At 36.6% G+C, this 25663-nt stretch overlaps 1 protein-coding gene across 4 annotated transcripts in view; it reads left to right on the top strand.

Moving 5' to 3' along the window:
* The window catches only part of DGKH (diacylglycerol kinase eta), a 162764-nt gene extending 137482 nt beyond the window's left edge, over nt 1-25282 (top strand). For 2 of the 4 annotated variants that reach the window (XM_059839088.1, XM_059839090.1), the window contains 7 exons: nt 35-201; nt 1323-1428; nt 2238-2330; nt 6497-6616; nt 7020-7128; nt 8519-8649; nt 14372-25282. In XM_059839088.1, the coding sequence (XP_059695071.1) occupies nt 35-201; nt 1323-1428; nt 2238-2330; nt 6497-6616; nt 7020-7128; nt 8519-8649; nt 14372-14461 (816 nt within the window). In that variant the 3' untranslated portion in view covers nt 14462-25282. The remainder of the gene's footprint in view (nt 1-34; nt 202-1322; nt 1429-2237; nt 2331-6496; nt 6617-7019; nt 7129-8518; nt 8650-14371) is intronic. The other 2 variants (XM_059839089.1, XM_059839091.1) reach the window with 1 other exon arrangement.
* Nucleotides 25283-25663: the final 381 nt, after the last annotated feature.

The following is a 25663-nucleotide window of genomic DNA, read 5'->3' as shown; positions in this document are numbered from 1 at the left end:
GCTGTCAATTGAATGTATAATTCATTTTGATTAGGCCTTTGAAAACACCCTGAAGTCTTGGGAGGACAAACAGAAGTATGATTCCTGCAAACCTGTCATTCGATCTCCCTTGTATCCTCAGCAAGCTGTTGAGTTGGCTACAGAGGAAGAAGTTGCACAGATCCAGTTGTGCTCACAAGCTGCAGAAGAACTTATTACCAGGTAAAGTAAAATTAATAAGTTGGATTGGCAACCTAGACACCAAGACTGAATTATTAATGCAAATTCATACAGAGAATTAGAAGTGTACGTTTTCCCTTGTTTTTGATTAAAGTTTTGTTGCCACTGTATCAGTTGGTTTTTTCTAATCTAAAAATTTTATTTTATTTTTAAGGCTCAACTTCTTTTTGTGTCCTTTTCCTATGTATTTTAAATTTTTTTTTTTTTTTTGTGTTGGTTTTTTTTTGCTTTTAAAAACCAACTTTCTGAAGTAGCAACTGAAATGGAAAACTGTAAAGCTTCTTTGCAATAATTGTAGCTTCTCTTTTTATGACAAAGCAAAAATATAATTGGGAATTATTGGAAAAACCTTTAAGCAGTCAACTCTGAAAGTCAGCAGGATGGACACTGCATCATTCATATAGGCTGAGATAAATAAAAACTTTTTTTTAAAATCAGAACATTTTATAAAGCCGCTATTCATTTTATCATAGCAACTAATTATCTTTAGCATCAAAATCCCCAGTAATATAAGAAAGGAAGGGCTACATACTCTCTTTATACTGCGGTCACAGACAAATAATTTAGTTTATCAATTACCCAAAGGGAAGTTTAGCCAAGACATCCTAAAAACTCACTGTTCTAGGAATGGTCTGGAGGTGGTAGTTACAGTTGGACCTCCCATAACCTTAAATGACTGCAGCCAATTTTCATGTCACATCTGAAGGATATGCCTTGAGAAATAGGTGTAGGGGTTTTTAAGATAATTTCAAGTAAGTTATTGCAATGTGCTAGAGCTTTCCTCTGTAGTTTACTTGAATTAATAGGACCAACATTTTTTGGTCCATTTTTTTGTATAGCATTAGTGTTCTAAGACAAATAAATGTATCTCAGTATTTTGTAGCATCATAACTAATATGTGTGATGGATATAATTTCTACGAGGTGCCATATGGCTTGAAGAAATCCTTGCCTTTCAATTTTTTGTTATAAAGGACTATAATTTTCTAAGTGTTTTTTGAAACGTGTTCTTGTGCATTTTCTCATGTGGTGAAGTTGTATACTCAAGAATTATTCTTTAAAGAAATTAAGAAACATTATTCTCCTTTTTAAATGTTTTTTTAGGATCTGTGAAGCAGCAAAAGTTCATGGCCTCTTGGAGCAGGAGCTTGCTCATGCTGTTAATGCATGTTCACATGCATTAAATAAAGCCAACCCAAGGTTTCCTGAGGTAAAGAAGAACTGAGATTTATATAAATAAGCTATAACATCTGGGTGCACAAAGCTTGTGGCATGGGGACTGTCCCCTGTCCCCATTTGAAAACAAGTTGGATGAGATGGAAGATTATGCAGTTTCTGTGTTCCCCACTGTCCTCCCCACCTGGTACTGTGCAGGCATATCCTCAGAGAGGGTGGAGGCATGACAGAGGCTGAACCAGATCTGTCACTACATAAAGGTCATTTTCTGTGGATGCTTTCACAGAAATTTTCATGCTTAATTGATATCCAAGTGCTGTACAGAGAAGGCAAAGGGGCTGAGGGGAATGAGTTTCCTGGTTTCTTCTCACTTCACAATAGATAATCTAGGTGTTTTCTGGGATTGGACCCAGGACCGATTAATTAGGTAGAGGCTGTCCATATCTAACCTAAATGGACACAGGATAAATATGTTAGTTGACCTTTGCTTCTTGAAGTATGGTTAGCAGCTTGCTTCTGCTGAGGACGAGGTGAGAAATCAAAGCCAATAGTCATTGTTAAATGAAATTCACAACTTGGCCTTTGTCATATGTGGATTGATATGGTGGCTGATTGCCTGATGATCTTCAGGATTGTATTAATGTCATACTAAATGAAATTGAGGAAAAGACAGCAAGTAGATACTACATTTTTGGTTTCTGTTCTCAGTGCTGAACAGGTTGCCAATTTAGAACTTAAATGATGTATTTCTCCTAGGAGAAGGCATTGAAGATCTGTGCTGTAAGGTGAAAGTACTTATTCTCAGTCTGACTTCAAGGAATGTTTATGCTTCTTATTCCCCAGAGCCTTACCAGAAACACTGCCATGGAGATAGCTGTCAATGTGAAGGCCTTACACAATGAAACAGAATCTCTGCTAGTAGGAAGAGTTCCTTTGGTAAGGTCACAAAGCACATGATTTTATTCTTCATTCAGATCATCCGTGATTTGTTCTTTGCTGATTTTGGTAAATTGGTGCCAAAGTGAGGACATACTGCAAGAAGCTCTGCAAGGTCGATAGGAGAAGATTACGCTGCATTTGTGGTTGGATCAGAATGAGTTTTGAAATCTTCTCTTAGGCTGGCATCCATCTTGCCTCACCTCAGATAGCTAAGTCATTGCTTGGACTCTTGTTGAAAGTCAGTGGAGAGAAACAGGTATCCTTCGGGGGCTGATTCACACTCAGCTGTCTTGGAGGCCTATGTTAGAAAAAGATGTTTTATTTTCTGAAGATAAAGCATTTAAGAGAACCTCTGGAGAGCTATTATGTGACCATCTTCAGAGTTTAAGGGGAGCCTGGGGTGAGAGATGTTTAGACTTATACAGTCAACTTCTACAGACCTAATCTGGGCAAGTAAATATCACTCTTGTTCTAACACCTGTCAGGAGTTATTTTATAATCTTTGACTGTTAAGTATTCAGTAAACCCCTAATGGTACTTGAAGACTTTGCATCTTCTTTGGCAAGTGTTTGTGTCTAAAATGATTAAGATTTCTCAACAATTGTATCTGGATGTATAATTAGAAAATTTATCTACTGATATTGTGAAGAGAAGAAAGATGTCACGTTTTCTATGCTGATCTAGTTTTACATTAAGAAGATACTTAGTAGGAGCAATTACATTTTCTTTAGATTCAAAAGCAGATTTATTACTAGTTTTTTTATATAAGTGTTGTAATTAAAAATAGATATTAATAGGAATATTTTCATTTAGCTGAGTGTGGAAGCAATACTTACTGCAGGTTTGCATACCATACAAACAAGTGATAAATCCGTTTTAGAGTAATGAAAAGTAAATATAGTCTAAAGGCAAATAATTGTTTAAGTTATAGAAACAGTCAAAGATTAGATTCACATGTTTTATTATACAGTGTTTTTGAAAGGAAAGTTATTTCATTAGGTGTTTTTGTCCAAGAAAAGGGAAAAAACACCTGCTGATTTTTTTTCAAATTGCTATTGCTAATCCCATGTATTTTAGATTTAGTGGGGAATTAAAGTGGAGATTTAAAAAAAAAATTAAATAGTTTTACAAAAGTAATTAGAAGAAAATGGCGATGCCATACTAGGACTGGTGAAATTTGTTGAGACAGTTTGGAAATAATGTAATTATGGAAACCTTCCCACTGAAACATTACCTTTCCTGTAGCAGGTTGTGATCTCATTGTGTTGTTGAACTGGGCCCTTGTTCAGGCTCCAAAGCTTAATTTGATTCATTTTTCTGTTTCTGGATTTTTACATGTTGTACTTCTGCTTCTCATTATGCTTGTGCAAATGTCTTCATGAGGCTACATCAGGCCCTTTTTTTAGTAAGAAGGCTGTTTGGAAGGTACCAAGACAATATTCCAGAGGTGTCTGTTACGCTCATTTGACATTGCGCTCACTTAGATGTGTATTTCACAGTCACAGTAACAAGGCACCCTGGTGAACCTTCTTGCCATGTATTTTATAAATGCTGAAGTTGCCTGTATTTTGGTCCCTCATTCTGTTAAAATAGAGAGAGATAAGTGTAAGATGTTGCTTCACGCATCAGCACTCCCATCATAAACTGTTCTTCTAAGGATCTCTCTCCTCTGACAACGACAGGCATTCTTTCAAATCTTCCTCTAATTTTTTGGCGTCTTCATTTTTCCCACATCCCTCTTTCCTGTGGTCAAAGCTCTTGACAGCAGTAAACTCATGTCTTTGGTGCTTATACTATTTGGTTTAACCTCAGCTAGCAGCTAAACTAGGATACTTGGTAAGCTGCTTCTTTGGTTGCCATTTACTGGCTATGGAGTTTTGCTTTTACAGCTCCTGAGAAAGAGAAAAAAAGGGTAAATAAATGTAAAACAAGTCTGTGGTTCCTTCCACCTCCTGCAAGAGCTATGATTAACAAATTCATACAACAGTAGGAGCATTAAATCACAACAAATGGTAAAATACAATTTTAAGTGAAATGATAATAACATTGGATCACAGAATGATTTGAGGTAGATATGACCTTAAAGATCTTCCAGTTCCAACTTCCCTGCCATGAGCAGGGACATCTTCTACGAGATCGGGCTGCTCAAGATGGGACAATGAAGCTGATTTGTGGAATCTCTCAGATGCTTATGGCTGAAATACAGTTTGGAAAAAATTAAAAATACCATATTTTATCTATATGGCCCTGTTATAATTTTTAAAAGCATTTCCAATCTGGAATCAAGCACAGTTTTCAAATGCATTAAGGAAAAAGTAGGACAGACTGTTTCATTTCAACAGAATAAAATTATCTAAACTTACTGAAATAAAATATTTTTATATGAAAAATTTAAATAGAGAAGGAATTGAAAAATCCTTTATTTTTATTTCTTCATTTATAGTGTGAACTTTTATCTTGGAAATAAGATTTTCCAAGATGTTGTAGGAGGAGAATTTGCCCTGAATTGCTGATTCTTTCTATACCAGAATTACTATTTTGAATTTTTTTCAAGAGCAACATCAGATGAGCATTTTTTTTTGTCCCCAGGCAAAATGTTTTCCTCTGAGAATCAAGCAATTAGATAAGTACTTGTTGAGAAAAACAGAGTTCTTTGCTTCATTCTTTTATAGAAAATAGATGACTTGAGTAATTTCTCGGAAATGAAAACACGGGAAAAGTTGTAACTTCTTCAAAGACAAGTGGCTTTTTCCCTGTGCTCCAAATTAACTCAAATGTTCAAATGAAAAAAAAAAAAAAAAGATATGTCAAAATAAAGATCAAAATCTGTTTATGGACACACAGTGAAAATACCATGATAGCAAAGGGAGCTTATATTTCCAGTATCACTAATCATTATACACTGTGCTAGACAGTAAGATCTTACTAAAGATGGTCTCTCCTTTGAAAGATGGAAACATAGGCAGACTACTGAAGCAAAGGAAAGACATTTTTGTTAGGTAGGATAAATTAATGGGGTTTGTAATTTATCACTAGACTCCAACAATGTCAAAATATTTTTCCAACACTAGAGCTTCAAGATTTTCTTATAATTCCAGTTAAAAAATGCATTCACTGGGATGTAACAGAATTAGATCTTTTCAGAAGGATATTCTGCACTGCTTTAGGACTACTTTTACTTTTAAGAGAGAAATAGATGTTCAGATTGCTTTATTAATGATTCAAGCAACTTGATCTAGGTTTAACTCTACCTCAAATGGTGTTTCAGCAATCCCAGATGAGCTCAAAACAGCTTTTCAAGGTATCAGCTTCTTTCCATATCTCTTCCACGTGGGTTCACTCACACAATAGCTTCAGAACAGTTTTCAGACTGGAATTTTAAAGGCAACAGGCATCTCTGTGTGGTGCTCAAGATCGTAATAGAGCCAAATTCACATTCATCGTCAAGTCCCAATGTTTTTACACAGCCACCACTTTCTTTTTCCCTTTGGCCTTTGCTGATGGCTTTGTCTTTTTGCCTCCTGCTGGGGAGTTCTTTCCACCCTTAGCCAGAAGCAGTGCCTATTACACTTTGTCTCACCTATTTAGAATGGGTAGTGTAGGTATCATATCACCACTGGAAGACCTTTGGGAATGGAAATCTTCAGCGAGATCCATTTCTTCATATTTGAACATGAGAGAGTGATCAACCATCTGAACACATTTGCAAAAAATAATGGAGGCTTATTACCATCTACTCAATTTTTGTACACCACTTTTCAAACAAAGATTTTTCAGCTTCTTACTCTTCTCATCAGGTTTTCTCTTCCTTCTGTTGGTAGTGTCCATTTCTAGTATGTCCTTGCAGTGGTGTTATCAGATAATTCCTGCTCTGTAAAGACTCAGGAGTGCAGTGAAGGATGACAAGGATTGACAACTATGCCCAAGCATCAAAAGTCTCAGCTGTCTCAGTCATCCTTTTGTGATTGGGACTGTACTAAATGTAGTTTGACGGTGGTCTCACACATCTCTCAAGGAAAGTCTAACTTTGGGAGATTATTTCTTCACCATTTGTTGACACCATGAAGTAGTCATCTGTCTGTGTGTGGTAACAAGATATCTAGACTTAAATGTTAAACCTCATGAAACTAAAAGTCCTATTTTTCTGGCCTGTTTATAAACAGCAGTTAGAGGCTCCCCATGAAGAACTGTTGTCTGATGCTTTGCACAGTGTGGAAATAGAGTTGAGAAAACTTGCTGAGATTCCTTGGCTTTATTATGTTTTTCAACCAAATGACGATGAGGTAAGTTTGAGTAACACGTTCTTATTTTGACTGAACTTAATTTTCTTTTGATAGGGAAAAGTAAATTACAATTTTTCATGAATCTCTTGAAGCACTTTCAGTAGTGTTGCTGGATCATTTCTGTCTGCTGTGAACAACCTTCTAAGCTTAGTGCTTTTTTTTGGTGTTTTATTCCCTTTTGTGAATGTAAATGTTTTGACTGATAAATAAATACATGAAACATATATTTTTAATTTATATTTATTAATGCAAACATGTATAGAGTTAAATCCTAACATTATTCTTTACAGAAGTAAATTTGGGTCTTACTTTTTGAGATTAGCTATAGATTACCATCACAAGCATAAAATTTAACTGTTGTTTTCCCTTTACTAAAGGTAACTGTGCCTCTTTTCTCATTTAGGATCCCCCTCTGGATTATGCTAAAAGAAACAATAGAAGTACAGTGTTTCGTATAGTGCCAAAGTTTAAAAAAGAAAAAACTCAGAAGCATAAGACCAGCCCTCAGCCTGGTATGTGTTTTGAAATTGCAAGAAAAGTAGTAGCATTTGCAGTAAATGTGATTTTATGGGATTTTTTTTGATAAGAGGTGACATGACTTACCTAAGACTAAAGTCAAAGTGGAAAGCACCTGAGCTAACTGGCATCTTCATTAGGATAAATATTTCTTTCGGTGCATTTGGAAAGCATTCCGTAGGACCCCAATACTCCCAAGTGAACCAAAGAACTCCTGTGAAAATACTTTTAAAGTTCTATCATGCAACAGGATCTGTGTCTTCGCTGGTGGTCACATTTGATTTGCTCATAGCCATACAAGCCATGGGTAAACACATTGTTTCCCTGTGATGCTCCAATTCAGGTTTTTCAGGTTAGTTTTAGGTGTGAAATAACTTTTATCACACTGGTTTAATTAACCAGTTATTCTTAATTTTTGAGTGGGTTATAGGTTCAGTAAGTGAGACAGCTCAAACAAAAAATCATGATAGTCAATACTGATTTTTTAATTAGAAGTTGAACAAACTCCACCCTCCTCTCTTCCCATTTTTATTCGTGAGCTCGCTTCCTTAAGATTATGTCCAGGGTGCAATCAGTGATTAGATGGTTCTAAAACTGTTTCTATGTCTTTATTCTTTCAATGAACAGTTGATCACAATCTACAAAATCTTGCAGTTGTTGATAGATTTAAGTTTCAGATTAGACATCAGATTTCTCTTCATTATGAAGTGAAGCGATCAGCATTGAATGAAGTTGCAAAATTCTAGTAATAAGTAGAATAACTATTTTTTTTATATATGTGGTCTTAATGGGACTAATGTGGGCAACTAACCTTAGAGAACAATGTTTTACAGAGAGCTTTTTAATGGCCTGTGTAACACAGTAGCTTAAAGAGTACTTTTTGTCTTAATTAAGAATACTAGAATCTGTTATTTAAAACTGGACTTGCTTGCTGCCATTGCTATATTTGAGGTACGGTTGCTATTTTAATTTTACACGTTAATTAGTTTTTGAAGGCTTCTCCTCTCCCTGGATGACTACTAATAAATTAATGGCATAAAGCAGAACAACATTAGACTTTGCATCACTGATCCTAAGCTGGTTTAATGCGAATTTGTTGGGACATGAGGTTTTAAAGGCTTTACTGAAGAAACTGGAGTAAAGCTGAAAGCATGGCTGCAAAGCAAAGAACCCCAACTTTGTTTAGATACTTTCTTGTGTTAACTGCTAACCTGTAACCTGCATGTAAAAAGGAAATTGTCAATTTTTGTGGAAAAGACACCTCTAACCTTTCCCTTTGCTAGCACGGCAATTCTACTCTGTTTTCCACTCTCTTTGGCCTAACCTTTGCTTGTGATGCATTTGAGCATGTAGAAATTAAGGGGGTTTTGCTCTTAACTTTGGTAGTTCAAAAATGGGGCACAGATGAAGTTGCTGCTTGGCTGGATCTGCTCAGTTTGGGAGAGTACAAAGAAATCTTCATCAGCCATGACATCCGAGGCTCTGAGCTTTTACATCTGGAAAGGCGAGATCTTAAGGTATTTCCTTTGTGCTACTTTTCTGCTATTGACCATTTTCTTTGACAAAACAACAACCAACTTTTCTTCTTTCCCTGCACTTGTCATTGCTTGTAGCTTGGCTTACACTGTGCAAATATGCAATAAACTAATATGCGCTGTCCTTGGGCCTGACTTTCTGAGGTGCTGACTTGAACTCACAACCGAGAATATTTGTGTTATCCAAATTTTTCTTTTTTCCCCCATTTTATGCAGAATGATATGATGCAGTAGATGCATTTATGTCAGAAGGCATAGGAGAAGCACACCTGATATCTTACTGGCATCTGTGTAATATAATGTTTTCTTAAAGATTTGGCTGTTTCCATTAAACATGATCAGTATGGATCAGTTGATGGTGGTTATAATTATTTTGAATCTATCTCCTGCAGGGGCTGCTCCGCTCCACGTGATTTATAGTGTATATATTGGACATAGTGGGTGTGAGACAGATAAGCAGCTTAATAAATTGCAGGTTTTGGCTTACATGGCGTTGGTGTTTGTGTGTCAAAATAGGTTTTCTCATCGGTGACTGACCTCTGATTTTGGCTGTATAGATTTTTAAAAGAGTATTTTATTTTGACTCAAAATTGTAAAACCTTTTTCCTCTGAGGTCAGATAGATAAATTTTGCAGGGAGAAATGTTATCCAGTTTGAGGCTGTTATTTGAGCTTGCTGGTCCTTTTCAGGAATGACTTAAGTGCATCCATTATATGTAATAGTGGTTATATCTTTGGGGATTCATTAAATGAATTTTTCCAGGAACTCGGTAGTAATGAGTTCTTGGTAATGGGTTTTGCAACTGCTTTTAGCACATAAGAGAGGAAATAGGATATTGTATAAATTGCAAACATTTACATTTAGAGTGCAAGTCATTGTTCTAGCCATAGTGCAATACTCTTCAGGTAGAGACAATATTTTCATACAGATGTGTTATTTTATGAAAGTTTTTTAGATCGTGTGCAATCCTGATGTTATAAGGTAGTGCTTGCATTGTGTGACTGTTGCAATAGAAAGCAGCTGCTGAAAATAGCTGTGTTTGAGATAATCTGTTTGGCTCTTTGTCTTTGGTATTAGATTGCTTAAGCTTCTTTCCATGGAAGTTAAATTCCTTTCTTTCAGGATAGTTTCTGACAGGGAGGGACAGTTTCAGGACAGTCCCTCCCTGAAAAACTTTGGAAATAGAAGACTGTCCAAGCAATCCACCACAGTGTTGCAGTGATGGATGTTGCAACTTCCTGTTCTGAATGAGTGTGAACAAACTTAAAATTCAACTGAGAAACTCAGCATTACACAATGCATAGGTTTGCTAAAACGTTAAGAAAATTTTAAAAGTCCAGCTTGTTGGAATCAATTGTGGTGGGTAAGATCAGTGTTAAATGGGACATGGCTTCTGGCCATGCCTTATTTCTCATGAGTACCAATTTGACTGCATGCCCAGTGGACTGGCCCTTAAACCAAGTAAATATCTGCAGCAGGGTAATTACTAAGCTGTTATCCCTGTTGCTAAGGCTCATGTTGGTTCGGTGTATATAAAATCCCATCGCAAAGGTCTGTGCCATGAAATATCTAAAGGCTTGTCTTAGAGGACCTGCAGAGAGCCTACTGTCTCTATGCAGTGCTGCCAGGAGACATGTAGGATGAGGAGCTGCTCTACACAAGTTGCCAAGGGCATGCCTTGAGCTAACCAAAATCTCGCTCCAGAATCGCCCCATGTGCTCATTAGCAGATGCCGAGAGCTTCCAAATCTGTGCCCTGCATAAGCTAGGCCAGGTTTTTGGCCAGGCATGGCTTGCACTCTGTGTAACAGCACTGAACTTAAATAGAAGAGTTTAGTACTCATCCTGCTGATTACAAGGCAGGGTCTCTGCAGGGAGCCAATTAAGGATGGCTCAGGCAGCCTGCAGCTTTCTCCAGTGACCTGAATTGGTGTCAAGATGTGTAATGTGCTACTTGGGAAATGAGGAACACGTCACAAGCTGCCCTGTGAATATTTCCTCCCTTTGGCTATCGAGGTGTGCAGATGAGCCTTCAGTGCTCTTGCAAGCTATAATCTGTCTGCGGCCCCTCCTCCACTGCAAGGCCTGTGCTTCCTGACAAGCTGAACGAGATCACTATTGATTCATGAGCTCCTAACTCGTGTGCAATACATTTACCTATATTACCTTTCATGTCTGCAGGAGGAAAAATTGCTGCCTGTTTTAATTGAATCCTCTGAGCCCACCTCTTTTTTTTGTGGTCAAAAGCAGAGATAAAAGGCAGTATGGAGAAGGATTTGATGAAACACTCTTCCTTTGCTTGCATTGCTGGAACAGATTGATATGCTGATGGAAGAATTGGGCACCTCTAATTGTATTTCTGCATAGCTTGTGGATCACATTCTCAGGGAGCTCTGTGTGGCAACTGGCAAATGAAAAACCAGAATACCTCTTTCCACTCAGTCCTTGCAGTAATGATCTTTCTCCAGCCTCTTATGCCTGATTTCATTTAGGGGGATCTTAGAAATTTGCATTCATATGATTTTCTTTTGCTTGGTGAATGGCTGGGCAGTAAATGGTGTACTACTCTGCAGAAACTGTAGAAAGAAGGCGTAGTTGTGACTTTTTTTTTTAACCTTATTTAACCTTTATTTTAACCTCATCTATTTTTTTAACCATGTTCCTATGCAGGCAGCTTAGTCATAATCAGAGCTGCAACACATTTAGTAGGACGAGGGGATGATGGCTCCTTAAAGCTCCAAAGCAATGTTGGTTTCCTTGGAGGAAGGCTTTCCATGCCACAGACCAACTTGATAAGTAGTGCCAGTCAAACTAAAATCTGTGACAAGGACTGTGACACTTCATCCCTGTGTTTTGCAGTAGCATACTTTGAAAAAGTTTTTTTATGGAAACATTTTGTAGGATTTTTTAGATTTCAGGCATGCTAAATGGCTTTTTACGCTGGGGATGCAAATAGGGTAGATTTCAAATCTAAAAGATGTTATTATTAAGGAATTCTTATATAAATTGTTTGCTAGTGGTGGTACATTTTGCCAAAAAATGTCCAGGAAATAGCACAGTGGTTAGGGAGAGCAGGAGGAGAGGTGATACTGTAGTTCTAAGGCCATATCTGGGAAAAAAGAAAGTCTGTTTTTTTTCTTCAGACTCTGGCTAGAGTATCTTCTTCAAAACTGTAGTTTAGTCAAATTGAATTTTTGTTAACTAGATATCAATTAGACATGAACAGATTTTGTCTCATGCACCAATATGCAGAGATATTTGAGGCTCTTGGTCTTTGAATGATGCCTGATATGCTGATGTAGCAGATCCTTTTAGTCTGAGATGAGAAAATTTCAGCAAACTTTTCTGCATGAGCAGTAAACTGAGAATTCCAAAAAGCATCTAGTGTCATGACTGTATAAATTCTAGTTTCCACTGAACTGAAAGCTATTATGAAAGCATAAAATTTCCGAGCTTTTGGTTACGTTTTTTTCTCTTTGGAAGTGTAGCAGAAAGGGGTCCCCAAAATTTTTGATGAGGCACTTGAGACTTGCTGTTGTGATATGCATTACAGCAACTTCACCTGGAAAAGAAATAAACCCAAAATTTCTTGTCTCTGAATCAAAGGTGTTGTGAAATGCTTTACAAAGGCTGGTGGGAAAAGTGGCTGAGTTTTTTTGGAATTTCATATGTTTATTTCTTCTGATTTTGAACTCTGGCAGCATCTCACTATATTGCTTATCCAACTGAAATTCTACTCATGAAAATATATTTGTTCTGAAGAATGTGTAAGTTCTTAACCTTTAAATTGTATGGTTTGTTGTGGTTTGGAAAGTATCCTTATGGGTTTTCCCTTATGTAGAATTTCTTCCACATAACAACTAGGCTATTTCATTAGTTTCAGTAGTTATGTGTGACTTTTTTTGATTCACTTGAGAATTAAGTTTAACATAAAAAGGACAATATTACAGAAATATAAATATTACTGTCATTTTAGAATGAATTTGACTACTACCTACATTAACTATCTTAAATTTAAAATTAGTACTACATTTGTTTATAAGTGAGATGACTATTAGTGAAAGTAAAAAATAAATTTATGTGATCTGGAAAATCATAAGGTTTTTTCCAGGTAGTTTATGAACAGCACTTGCTTTGGGAACTTTTATGAACAAATTAAACTCCTTAATGCTGACACCTTTGTGCCAAAGTCCTGTAAAGGATGACTATCTATTTATAGTGCTGATAGTTTTCAACTGAAGAAACAACCAAGTATTTTTTCTCTCTAACATAACCAGAATTCAGCCTTGACTCTCTGAAAATTAAACCATCTGTTTAATCTTGGCTGCGCTACCTTTATAATAAAATAATTAATTCATGCCCATTTTACCACCCCTTTCTTCCAAAATTAAATGCATGCTAACATTTTTAAGTAATATAGAATACAGATTTTTCTGAGGTCCCTGTGGCTGTAGAAATGTAGATACAGTCTTTGTGTAGAGTGTGCACAGAATAATATATATGGTTTCATTTTCCACTCGTTATGAGAAAAATTTTTTCAAGCTGCCTAATTACACTCCCTTCTTTTTAATGTCTCTGTAATGGAAAAATCTTCCTATTGAAATGAAATTATTTCTATTTCAGAAAAATAGTGAAACTTTTCTAAATTTTTTTAGTTATTTAACCAGAATCTATTTATGTAAGGTTTATTCTACAAATAACTAGTGTTTGACTCTGCTGATTGCTCAACACCACTAAAACATGGATTTTAAAAACTTTTTCATAGCTGAGTTACAGATAAGGGAAGCAGATTTCCACCGGACTGAACTGAAAATTCATTAGTGTGGTGGGAGATCATTAGCACAGCTGGGCATCCCATTCTGTTTCTCTGATCATTGGACCAGCCAAAATTGAAAAAGGATGCTGCTAAAACTATTACTAATACTGGAGGAAGTTTGCTACAAAAAATTCTTGTCTGTTGTTGTGTACAGAGACGGGTCTGGAAACCAATAATAGAAACATTTCAGCTGATGTGAATGATTTAGTGGCTACAAGGAGATTTACTCTTGTGCTTTTTACATTTCCTTGGGGATATGACTATCATGTTTCTGAGGATTTTTCTTCCAGCTCTCTAATCAGGAACATCCATGCTAGGAGATGTAACAAAGGCTTTCTCTTTCTATTGCTCTCTAAAGGGAAGTTGTCCTACATGCCTGTAGCCATTACACCCACTTTCCCTTGAGAAACTGGGGATATGGGTGTTTGTTGATTAAAGCAGACATCATAGGGCCTCAGATCAAGTGACATTGCTGGACAGAAGTTCCAATCCATCACATTCTACCAAGCATTTGGTTGCTGTGTTAGAGAGGAGGGGGAGATTGTTCTCTTTATTTTGCCAGAAATTGTGAAAGGTGTTTGTATTTATAAGTCAAGTCAAAGATGGTTTTGATGTATATTGAAGTGCCCTGGGTTGTTGCTGTTGCAGGTAAGTAATTTTTTGTGTGCCAGACAGAGAGGGATTCATTGTATGCTCCAAGCAGTCTTTCTGTAAAGCAGCTCTTGCTAACACTTCCTGGTTACTGTTGATTGCAGTGAGCACATTTCTAGACATCTGTTGCATGGATAGGTCATAATCAATGGGGTTTCTTTTTCTCATTTTTAAAGTAAACTTCCTTCTTTTTCTTCTTCTCTTTTTTTTCTTTTTCTATTTTTAAATTTTTCTGTAGGACCTGGGGATAACGAAAGTGGGTCATATGAAGCGAATTCTCCAGGGAATTAAAGAGCTCAGCAAGAACAACCCTTTGTCTGAAGTGTAATTATGCTGGTGCTTTTCTTAAAGAGAGAAGAGAAAGTTGCTGGAGAAGCAAAGCTGTTGCAGGCACTTGGCTGTCCTTGTAGTTTATGGAAGAGTAAGCACTGGTGTTTGTATAGGCTAGCATCTCTGAATTCTTGTGTGGTGAAGAACTTGCAGCAAGAGTACAAAAGGATTTGTGCCAAAACAAAAAAGGAAAAGGTGATATGTTCGGCGAAGATGTTTTCTTGGTGTGCAAATTGGCCAGTTTGGTAAATTGATCGGTTGGTGGTGAAAACTGCACTGACTGGAAAATATAATCAAGGAATGATTGCTTTGCTTACATGCAGCTCAGTATGCCTCTCTTTATGCTGCAGCAAGATGCCACTGTACAGCATGAGGTCATCTGGTTTTCCTTCCGAGACGTAGCTCTGTAGAACCTCGTGTGCAGGAGACCAGGAAGTTTGGAAGGTTCAACACGTGAGCCTGGCAGTGCCGCAGGTATCCCGCACTCGCTGGCCATGCAGAAGAGGGGAGAGATACCTCGTGATACCATGAATGCAAACTATAATGCATGGTGTGCCTGCCTGAATTGTCTGTTGTTCTGTTGCATGACACATCTGATACTTTAAACACTTGAACAACTTTTTTATCGGTTTGAATGAGATTTAATTTATTGCTACTTGAGGGTCTTTTTTTTTTTTTTTTCCTCCAGTTTCAGGCACTTTTCTATTCTTCAGTGTTGTGTTATGCCTAAAATGTGTTCTATGGCAAAGGGTGTGTGGGTGTGGAAACTTAGCATTTGTGCCATATTCAGCAGATTATATATGATTGAAACACTGTACAGTTAGATTTTTAAATATATCATGTACAGAAGGTTTATCAGGTAACTAACTTATGAGAATTTTTGAAAGACCGGTACCTCACAAAAACATCAATTGGCTTCCTGCATGGAAAATTGTAAAGATTCTTCTCAATGGTGCATTTTAATGTAGTTATTCAGTTATCTTAAACAGCTGTAGCATATTTGAACTTGTAGGCACTAATGGTTTTATTTATTCTATTGTTCAAAAGCAGGTTTAAATATTAATGACATTTTCTTAAAGAAAAATTTAATTTTATTTATCATACATAAGAAGATATTTAAAATGTAGCAGCTGATTTGATTTTTGTGGGGTAAACTTTTACTTGTTGCTAATTAACTGTTAATTTAAAAATGCTTCTGTGTCCATTTCTTTAAAAAGGTATCAGTTTGTTTCTTGATGGCACTCCACCATCAGTAGACCATAAAAATAAAAAACCCAGATTATAAGGTTTTAGGCTATGCATGCTAAGAAGAATCACATGCAAGATAGTAATCCATGAGTGTAAACAGGTTAAAAAAATTAAAACCATCTTTGTTTAGGTATTGCTCTAGACCAGAGTTTGTAAGGTTATTTACTTAAAGGACTTTATTAAATGAAACAGGTTCATAATTTAATTTCCTGGTTAACTTTTCGCAAAAGTATTAATCTAGCTGGAAAATAAATTTTAGGTATCTACAAAAAAAAAATCCTACCTAATGTTTGAGATGAGATGACTTTGCACCACCTGCCAAAAAACTTGCACAGAATTGCTCTCTCCTTTCTGTTTCTAGCAATTGTCATTGCAGCACAAGAAACACTTGTCTTTCACTTAATCAAGTAGCTTTGATGTTTCTTGCATATTAAAGAGTATCTTAACATCTATTTATGTTTTCCTCATGGGCAGCAGAGTAAGGTTTCATTTGGTTTTTACCAAAACTTATTTTTCTTGTACAAAGGGGCTGATGTCTAGTACTGCATCCTGGTTTTGCCCTCCATTTCTCATGCATATGATCGGAGTTGTTCCATGGCAAGTAGATGGGACTCATCCCATGGAAAGTAAAATCTATTATACTCATTGTTTTATTGGAGGAAAAAAAATCAAAATAATCAAAACAGGCTTAATTTTTATCTTATTGTAGTTCTTTGTGTTCTTGCTGCTGTAGGTTCAACAGGCACCACTCTGGGAGTTCTGTGGACATAATGATTATTCTGGTAAACAAACAAAAGTAAAAGGCTCTTTTCTATTAGCTTTTGCATAAAAAACAAACCAAAATGCATTTGCCAAATGATATGACTTTCAGGATGTTGTACGAAAAGCATATGAAAAAAATGGAAAGTTAGGCAAACAATGGAAAGTTTGTTGGTTTTGGTTTTATTTTAATGTACTTGACATTCACCCCTTTAATGACGTTCAGGTGACATCTGCCAAGTCTTTTTAAGCTTTATTTCCTTTTCTCTTTGGTTCTCCATAAGCTACACTGTCTTTTAACATGTAGCAGCATTTTAGCGTATTGACATTACAGTAGACAACATAGCTAATCTTCTGGTCTATTCAAGGACAAAATACATAGCAGAACTTTCTTTGCTTTCCTGATTGTAAAATACAATCTCTTTACAACTTTCAGCCTTGCTGGATGTAATGCATTAAGATGGGCTATGGAATCAGATCTCTTCAAGTCACTGTAGAGGTCTACGCTGAGTATATTAAAAAATGAGAGCTGCTTTTGGGCAGGGAAAATGGGAAAATTTTGTTTGTAACACAGCTTTCTTATGGCACTCCTCAAATTACCTCAGTATAGGACAACGGATCAATGTTCATTTTTCTAAATGACCACCAAAGAATTTTAACTTTGATTGTCCTAAGCAGTTTTTTTAAACATGTGAATAGGAAAAAACAAAACTGTAAGTATCATTTATGCTGTATTTATTAGATTCCCAGGAGAGTAAATTTTATGCAACTCTATGCCTTAGACGAGTGTTGGCTATGAAGTGCAAATGCATCTGACAAGGAGGCTCAAAATATTTTTACAGGGGTTCTCTCTGGAGGTTGTGGGTTGTAGCTGTGTTTAAGTGATGTGGCTTTTTTGAAGACCTGAACACAGTGTTACTCTCTCATGGTTATTCTAAATATTGGGGCTTTTTCCTTACTTCTGTAAAAGTCCCAGCTCCTAGAACTAAGTACACTTTTTTAATGAACTGTATTTTCCCTAATTTAATCCTGCTGTGAAAAGTGCTTCAAAGCACACATCCCAATATCTCAACAAAACCAAGGTAAACACATCCCTGAAAGCAGTTAGCTTTTTAGAAAACAAGATCCTGTGGAGCCTGATTCAACATGCTGGATTTATCAAGACAACCCCTATACAAAGTTTGCTGGATTAAATTTTTCCTCCCCAGTCAAATACATGCAATTTCTGTGGTCAGTATGCATCAAAGCCTGAAGGGAATGCAGAGTAAACTGCATTTTTTTGTAGTGGCTGGTATTCATATAGATGAAAAGCTCTACACCTCAGAGAGAGGAACACAAGAGCTGCATGTTTTAAAATTGCAGCAGGTTGCTAAATATAAGTTGCTGTTTTGTCATTTTCAAATAGGATTTTCTCAGTGCACTGTATTTGATTGCTGTAGCAACCTCTGATTTAGGTCATGCAAGTTTTGCCTTTATAAAGCCTCATGACTTCTTTTTAGAAGCTGAATGAAATCAAGCCAACTCATGGTTTTAGGCACTGGGGATGTTTTGCAATACTTCAAAAAAAAAAAGAAGATTCAAAAATCAATTTTTTATAAGATGGTAAGAGAAAATTTTCTTTGATAAATTTTTATGTCTCTCCCTTTAAACACTGTTCTTTTCTCCTGAATGTCTCTTTCTTTCAAAGAACAATGCTTTGAACTCGAAGAACAGTAAAATGTAAAGCATATGATCAAAAACACTCCCAGACTATTTCATTCCAGTATTTCTTGTTTTGGGACTGAAATTAACATGCTTGGTCCTGTAAATAATAAATAGAAATCTTCTTTATCTCTCTATCCCTGCCCAAAATAATTAATACTGCAATGCTGCATTCCTGTAATTCAAAGGAGAGGTGTTGATTTTTTTTCCTCATAATTGTCCATTTTATATTTTCCCATGCTTTTTGTAGAGAAATAGATAACCTGCCAATTTTACTTTTTAATTGAACTTGCTCATGCTATTAATGAAAATTTCATAAAGCCTTGATAATGAACATTACTTCAAGGGTAAAATTATCAGTGTTTGTCAGTGCATGTGGTCTTCATTTCAGGAAGACTGGCAGGAGACCTTTTTCACATGTAATGGAAAAATAATATATAAAGCAAATATGAGAGAATGTTCCATAGTCCTACTTTAAAAACAGTTGTAATAACGTACTTGCAAGACAAAACCCCCCATGGTGATTCCATTTTGCTTGATGCTTCCTGCTAATGATTGCATTAGTAGTGTTTACAGCTATTTCTGCAGTGCTCTCTGTGTGCCCCTAAATATTAAGTTCTTGCCTATGAGTTCAACAGTTCTGGTAATTAATAATTAGCAGTGCAAAAAGTCTTTGTGAAAGGTAAAGTCACAAGGAATGTATTGAGGATAACCGAGCTGGAGCAATTTGTTTAGCTTACAACCAGGAAATAATCTTGTCACTTGTATGAGTAAGTGTGAGCCACAGAAAATAAAATTAAAGAAGTAATTTTAAATTTATTTTTTCACCCCAATAACTTAAGTACCCCTCAACTGCAGCATCCTATATACATTTATAACACAGGCTGTCCTGTATTTTTTATTCTGTTTTCATGGATTGTATGTTTTGTGATATGATTTTCATATCATCAAGGTTTGATGCTGCTTATTCTAACTGTGAGGATTTAATGTTTGCAAGAACTGTACATGACTGTGTTGCTGTCTTAAGGAACAAGTTTTTGATGACTTGAGGAAGCTGAGGAGTTTGGACAGGATATAAACTTTGGACAGGACTTAAAATATCTCTGGTTTCTCTTCAGAGATGAATAGTAGCATCAGCAGGATTGATAAAGCATCTTTTGGTAATTGTCAATATAAATTCTTTACTGGTTGTATAAATTTATGTATTTATATCTAGAGTGTAATGTGGAATGGATCTTTTTTGCAAAAAGAAAAAAAATTCTTGTTGTTTTCTACTACTGTTGCATTAGTAGTAGAAAACTTGCATTTAATAGCTCTGTTAAGTGTTAGCTTATGTACTTGAAATGTTTGTTTCTGCCATACAGAAGACCAGGGTGTCTCTCAGAAATTATAATCAATTTGGAAGCCATCTGGAGACCTTGAGAGGACTATTTCTGTCGCCAGTTGGAGCTTATACCAAAATTCATAGCAACTTCTGTAGGCTTAATAGTGATCACCCTCAACACTTTACCTGAAAAAAAAAATTTGAGAGGTTTGTGGTTTTTTTCAGTGCATAGAATTAATCTTAAAACATCATCCACATTTTATATGTAAATTAAAAAATATTAGCATTGTTAACACTTTTGCAAAGAAGCAAAATGCTGATGAATACATACCCAAGAGTATTCCTGGACAAATTTTAATCAATTTAGCTGTAGTGGTTAAAGACCTATCACCTTCAGAACACTCAACAGAAAATTCGTATGTGCACATGGTAGAATTACAAATATCTGTTTTAAATAATTAAAGACTTGTTTCCCATTTGACAAAAATTTGATGAGCTCTCTGATGGGATTTTGAGTTCCTATAACCTATTGCTTGTATTAGTGGGGCAGAAGAAGCTGGTGCCTCCTTGATGTTTAACACCAGTCATGCCTTTATTAATGTTTTTACATTGCTTCCCAGCTCCTGTGTCTGGATGAGTTCCCAGCTTCTGGTAGCATGAGACCCTTGCAGGTCTCTCCATGGTTTTTGTTCAGAAGAGCTGGACAGGCAGGCCAGGAAAAAGTTGTAGGGTGCTTGAGGAGGGAAAGATACACCAAGGCTTCAGGTTCCAAAGCTTAGCATAGCCATGGTGGACTAAAATCTTTTAAGTTATATTTTTACAGTGCTGGAAGCTCTATCTAACAATTAACATGAGCTACCAGAATGCCCTTGGAAAGAGAAGTGTTTAGGCTAACTCTACCAGCTGTGTAAGACATTGAAAATGCTGAACATTATGGTAGCTGTTAGTAGGACAATATCCAAATGGCCAGTGAATATTTTATTCTGTGGAACAAATGCTTTGGAAAAATACAGTTTGTAGTATTATTCAAAGACTAGTGTTAGGATTAAAAAGCTACTGAATATAAATGCAATGTGGTACAAAATTTTAAGTCATTTGCAACTATCTTTTTCCAAATTCATTGGAAGCAACTATTTTAGGGAGCTGTGTTTGATCCAGGTAGACAAGAGCGTGTGAACTGGAAAGTGGGAACAGGAAGAAATGAAGTAAAAGTAAAATTGGATGGTTTTCATTATGGAAACTGTGTGTAAAGCCAAAAAAAAAAAAATCTCCACAGTGCCCCAAATCCCTTCTATGACTTTTTAAAGGGAATAGCATTTTAAGTCCCAAATTTTTTAAACTAAAGCATTATTTGGATAAAAACCAGTTCAATGAATAACCTGACAGTGTCATAAACATAAACAGGGAAAGAGTTAGAGACACCACTGTTTTTCTGCTGGTGTTAGTTGAAGTAAGCTCTGTTTGGGACTAATTCTCTTTGCAGTCACAGTCAATTATTTTGTGAATGGGGAGATTGAGGAAAGCCATTCAAAGCTGCTTGGTCTTGCTTTTCAGGGATGGGGAGAGCATGTGTGCTGAACAGTAGGGCCTGGAGGCTTTTAATGAGAATTTCAAGGATACAAGATTTTCTAGTTGGATAGTTTAGGGAGGTTTACAAGGAGCACAGAGGCATGCAGATTCTCACTGTGAAGGTTCCTAGTGGCAATGTCCAGTCCCAAGATGCCGTATCTGTACATTGAAACAGGCATTTGGACTGTTTGCCTAGCCACGTTCCACAGGATTTTCTACAGGCATCTGTCATTTGTGGTGTCTCTACTTTGTCTGGTTTTATGTCTCCTTAAATTGGGTACCTTGAAAAATGCAGTTGTCCATATTCAACAAAAATTAACATTTTTCCGACTCAAGGAGCACAGCTTGTGAACCTGTCCTGAAATAATTTGTTTCATTACCCACCTTTTTACATCATATTCTTGGAATCCTAAAAGAGCTGAAACTCTTTTAGGCACCTCCCTAGAGCTGCCAGTTACCTTAGAAATTTAATATCCTTGTATGTCAGTGGGATTATCAAAGGGCAAGGTGATATTCCCAGTGGTAGATGAGACATGCAGTAGATGGGATTTGTACATAAGGAGTTTGTACTCCTTATGTACAAATCCCATCTATTGCATGTTGAGATGCTCCTGAAAGGTGAAGGGGGCCTGATCTCTGCACCTTCCCTCTGGCTCTTCTTTGTTGCTGTGATCACACACAAATAATTTAAGGTCATATAATATTAGCAGCTTCTTGTCTTAATTCACAGTGACGGCAGACCTATCAGTCACTACTAATGAAACTTCTCACTGTCACATCTGTCTGTCTAGAGCAGGCATCTTCAAATATTGAGCACTATGGAATTGCATTAATGTATTTTTAATGGATATTCTGGTATTTAAGAAAGGTAATTTTCATTGAAAGGTATTTTAAAGGTTCTGAGAGGATCCCAGCCCAGCATGGGTGGTTTCTGTCATTAGCCAGATTTGTGACTTACACTGGTATTCCAGTCAAGTACATCTGTTAGTTAATTCTATAGGAACATCCATTTACATGCATGAGTGGATGCATGAACTACACATGGAAGCATTGCAGAGATGGGACAGTGTCTAGTTCTCTGCATAACTCATATATTTGGGTCTAAATGGCAGTTTGCAGCAAAGAGCTGAAACACATGATCTCCACTCAATCCAAACCTATATTCAATTGAAAATGAATCTAACATGGTTTGCATGGGTTTAGGTAAAATCTGGTGTGTACTCAGTAGTTTCTGCCCTTTGTTTCCCCTTCTTCCTGTTCATTCCACAAGAAAGTCCATCATCTTTGCAGTCATATAATCTTTTGGGACTTAGGCATATGCTGTGCTTTAAACAGTACTTTAGGCTCCTTGGAGATTGTTCTTGTATTTCACTTACAGCATTTACGTGTAAGCCTGCAGATGATTTTCTTGGAGAGAAAATGCTCCTCACATAAAAGCGATCCTCAAATTGATCATGGGTAGGCTTTTATATGCCATACCTATGAATGTCATTCTCTTGCCAGTATTTGTGTGGATGTGTGTAGATACGTTGTACCTAGTTCATAGTGTTTATGTGAGAGCACACCTGTACATAGAGATGTATATACATACCCTGGTTTTGCCCAATATAACAATGCCAACTTGTGTGTAGAGCCAAAAAAAACTTAAAACTATACAGTGCTTGAGATGCTGCATTGTTTTTATTATAGTATTTTTTATATCAGATAAATTGCAGGATGTTTACAGATGCTTATTAATATTTAACTTATACAATGGGGTGGCAGGATGTTTATGATTGTTGTCAGCTAAAGAATTGTACATGATTCTGGGTGAAATTTTGGCTTTTTTGAAATCCTTGGAAAAACTCCCATTGATCTCACTGGGGCCAAGATTAAACCCCTCTGAATCTATTGTTTACTGGCTATTTTCCTACTGTGATAATTTTTTTAATGAGTGAAATGTATTTATTTTTTTCCCAATGTGAAATCCGCTGTTTCTATTTGGATTTTTCTACAGAACCTGCAAACTACAGCACAGGTGGGAGTACATGCCTCAGAGACTGTACAGAATTTTTCATTGATCTGGTCCTTGAATATGTCTAAGAAAATACCTTCTAAAATAACTTTTGTAAGATTTAATACAGAATCATCTAAAAAGAGTTCACCTTTCATGCCTCTCTCCTCTCACAAAGAGGGAATGCAATGTGGCAGGTGAATGTGAAGAAGTATTCATTGATAAATAAAAAGTAGTCCTGTCTGTTTTCTGTACCTACTGATCTCATGCAGCTCACCTGTCTCTGCAGATCTGGTATGAGACACTTGAAGTACCTTATCCAAAAGTACCTTATTGGAGAAAAAAATGTTACATAGTAAGTATGTGGCTTTAAGCTTCTCGTCAAGACTTGGAAGTATCTTCAGAGCCAGTGTGTTGAATGACTTTTTATATTCCATGGATCAATTAAAATTATGAAAATGTTAAGTGGTAAGGCAAGTCAGACAACTGCTTGACATTAGAGAAATCACTTGTCTAGAGGCAGAAGGAACAGTTCTTTAATAGCACAAGGAGGAAATATACCATAATGCAGCGCTTCCTAAATCCCTTTCCAGGGTATCTTTTAATTACGTATGCTCAAAGTGTATTCTTCCTGTAAAAAAAACCATATGGCTGTGAAACAGCTAAGTAGATGCATCCTAATTTCTTCATCTAAGGCTAAAATACCATTTTCAAATAAGAGCTGTCATGCACTTTGAAATACATATGTTGGGAACAGGTAAGTTTATATTTATCATAGATAGTCATCCCAGGGATAGTCGGACTTGTAAAATGAGGTAGTTATGTCAAGGTTATCAAAAGCTGAAGAAATAACGTAGCAGACACCTTCCTTCACAAGGCTCTTTCTGAAGACATCTGTGCAAATGCCCACCACTTCCAGGAGTCTTTTCCTATAATTTTGTTTAAGAAAGGATCATATTCAGATTCCTATCCTTCCCCTTGCTAATAAGGCAGGAAGTTTGCACCTTGGTTGAACTTTCTAGGAGTTTGTTGGCTGTAGAAACAGACCTCAAAAGAATAGACATTTGAGGCAATCAGTAGGCTTGTGAAGGATACACAAGGCTCTGTCTGGGCTTGTTAGTTCATCTGCTAATGTGGCTCTGATCACAGATTAGTGGGGGAAAAGCTCTTATGGTGCTCCTGCTTCCCTTGGTGGCAAGGCTCCGTGGTTGTCAGTGGGGGCAGAGGGGCACCCAAGCGAGCAGACACCTTTCCTTTTGCGTGTTGTTTGGCTTTCTGCAATTCTAATCAGGGCTGGAGTTCAGGACACACCTTTGTTTGTCTGCAAGGCCATGTGATATCTGAGGAAATGAGGAGGAAGTGGCTGAAGGTCTGGATTCTGCCTTTGGTTTCCTGCCAATGGAGCTGGTGTAAGACTGGGGGCAGTGTAGTTAACCTTTGAGTGCCTCACTTTCTCCACCCATGGGAATAGGGATGCTCACCACCTCTGTACAGCCCCCTCTAGTCCTGTAGGAGAGCAGTGTTAAGTAAACCGCTGAGTTTTACCCACACTATTACATGTAGTAAAAATAAATTACTTCTGTCCATAACACTGCAAAAATTGCTTTTCCTAGTTCCAGTTCTTTTTGATGACCTACTATGTCCTGGGCAGTCAGTTTTGAAGCTTAGCAATTGCTCTAATACTTAGAATTACACACATAGCAGGCTCTGTTTGCTGCAGAAAAGAGTAAAACTTTAAACTGCCTGACAAAACTTGCCAATGAAGTATATCTAACAGAGCAGGGGTGTAACTTTTGGCTTTATTTACTTGTAATAATGGTAAGGAACAGTGAATTTTGTTTGTTTACATACTGTTTACAATGGCACAGTTTTATTTTTAATATATAAAAACAATTGAGGTATTTATTGCATATACTATTTTAAAGATGTTTTATGTGTTTTCACCTTTGGAATATATTGTTACATTTCCTTGTACAGATAATTTGGGTGGCTTTGTTAATATAGTTAGTAATTTTTATGACTACTAAGTGACCAGTTTTCCGTGCCTTTTTATTGTTGGATGCATGATTACATATTTATTATTGTATGGAAGTCACTGAGATGTGTATTTTTGTATTCTGCTGGAAGCAATTGTTGATTTTATTGTACATGATAAGAGATGCCTTCCATAACAGGCACTCGTATGAGATCTTCCTCCTCAAATAAACAGAATGCATTCAATGTAAGTCCTTGAATTTATTTTGTGTCTAGAAATCACCGGAAACATTTGAACATCATGGCACTGAATTTTAGATGTTATCACTCAAAGTGTGGGCTGCTACCAATGTCATCAAATCTAAACCAGAATTCCCCATTGAAATCAATTCAATGGCAACTCCTTGTCACAATCTAAGACTTTGGAATTTAAAAGAAAACTCAAAACTACATAAAACTCGGATGAATAAATACCGAGCGTCATTTCTACTCAGTCTGCTAGGGAGTGCCTGAAAATTGTTTTAAATTAGGGACTTTGAATTCAGCTTTTATACATGCTCTACACAGCTACGTGCAAACCCAGATGTAAGTCGGTCACTGTGCATGTAGGTGTTGACATTTGCAGGGACCTT

The sequence above is a fragment of the Haemorhous mexicanus genome, chromosome 2 (assembly GCF_027477595.1).
Source record: "Haemorhous mexicanus isolate bHaeMex1 chromosome 2, bHaeMex1.pri, whole genome shotgun sequence".
NCBI lineage: Eukaryota > Metazoa > Chordata > Aves > Passeriformes > Fringillidae > Haemorhous > Haemorhous mexicanus.
The sequence above is the reverse complement of the archived record's forward strand: the minus strand, read 5'-3'. Positions and strand labels throughout refer to the sequence as shown.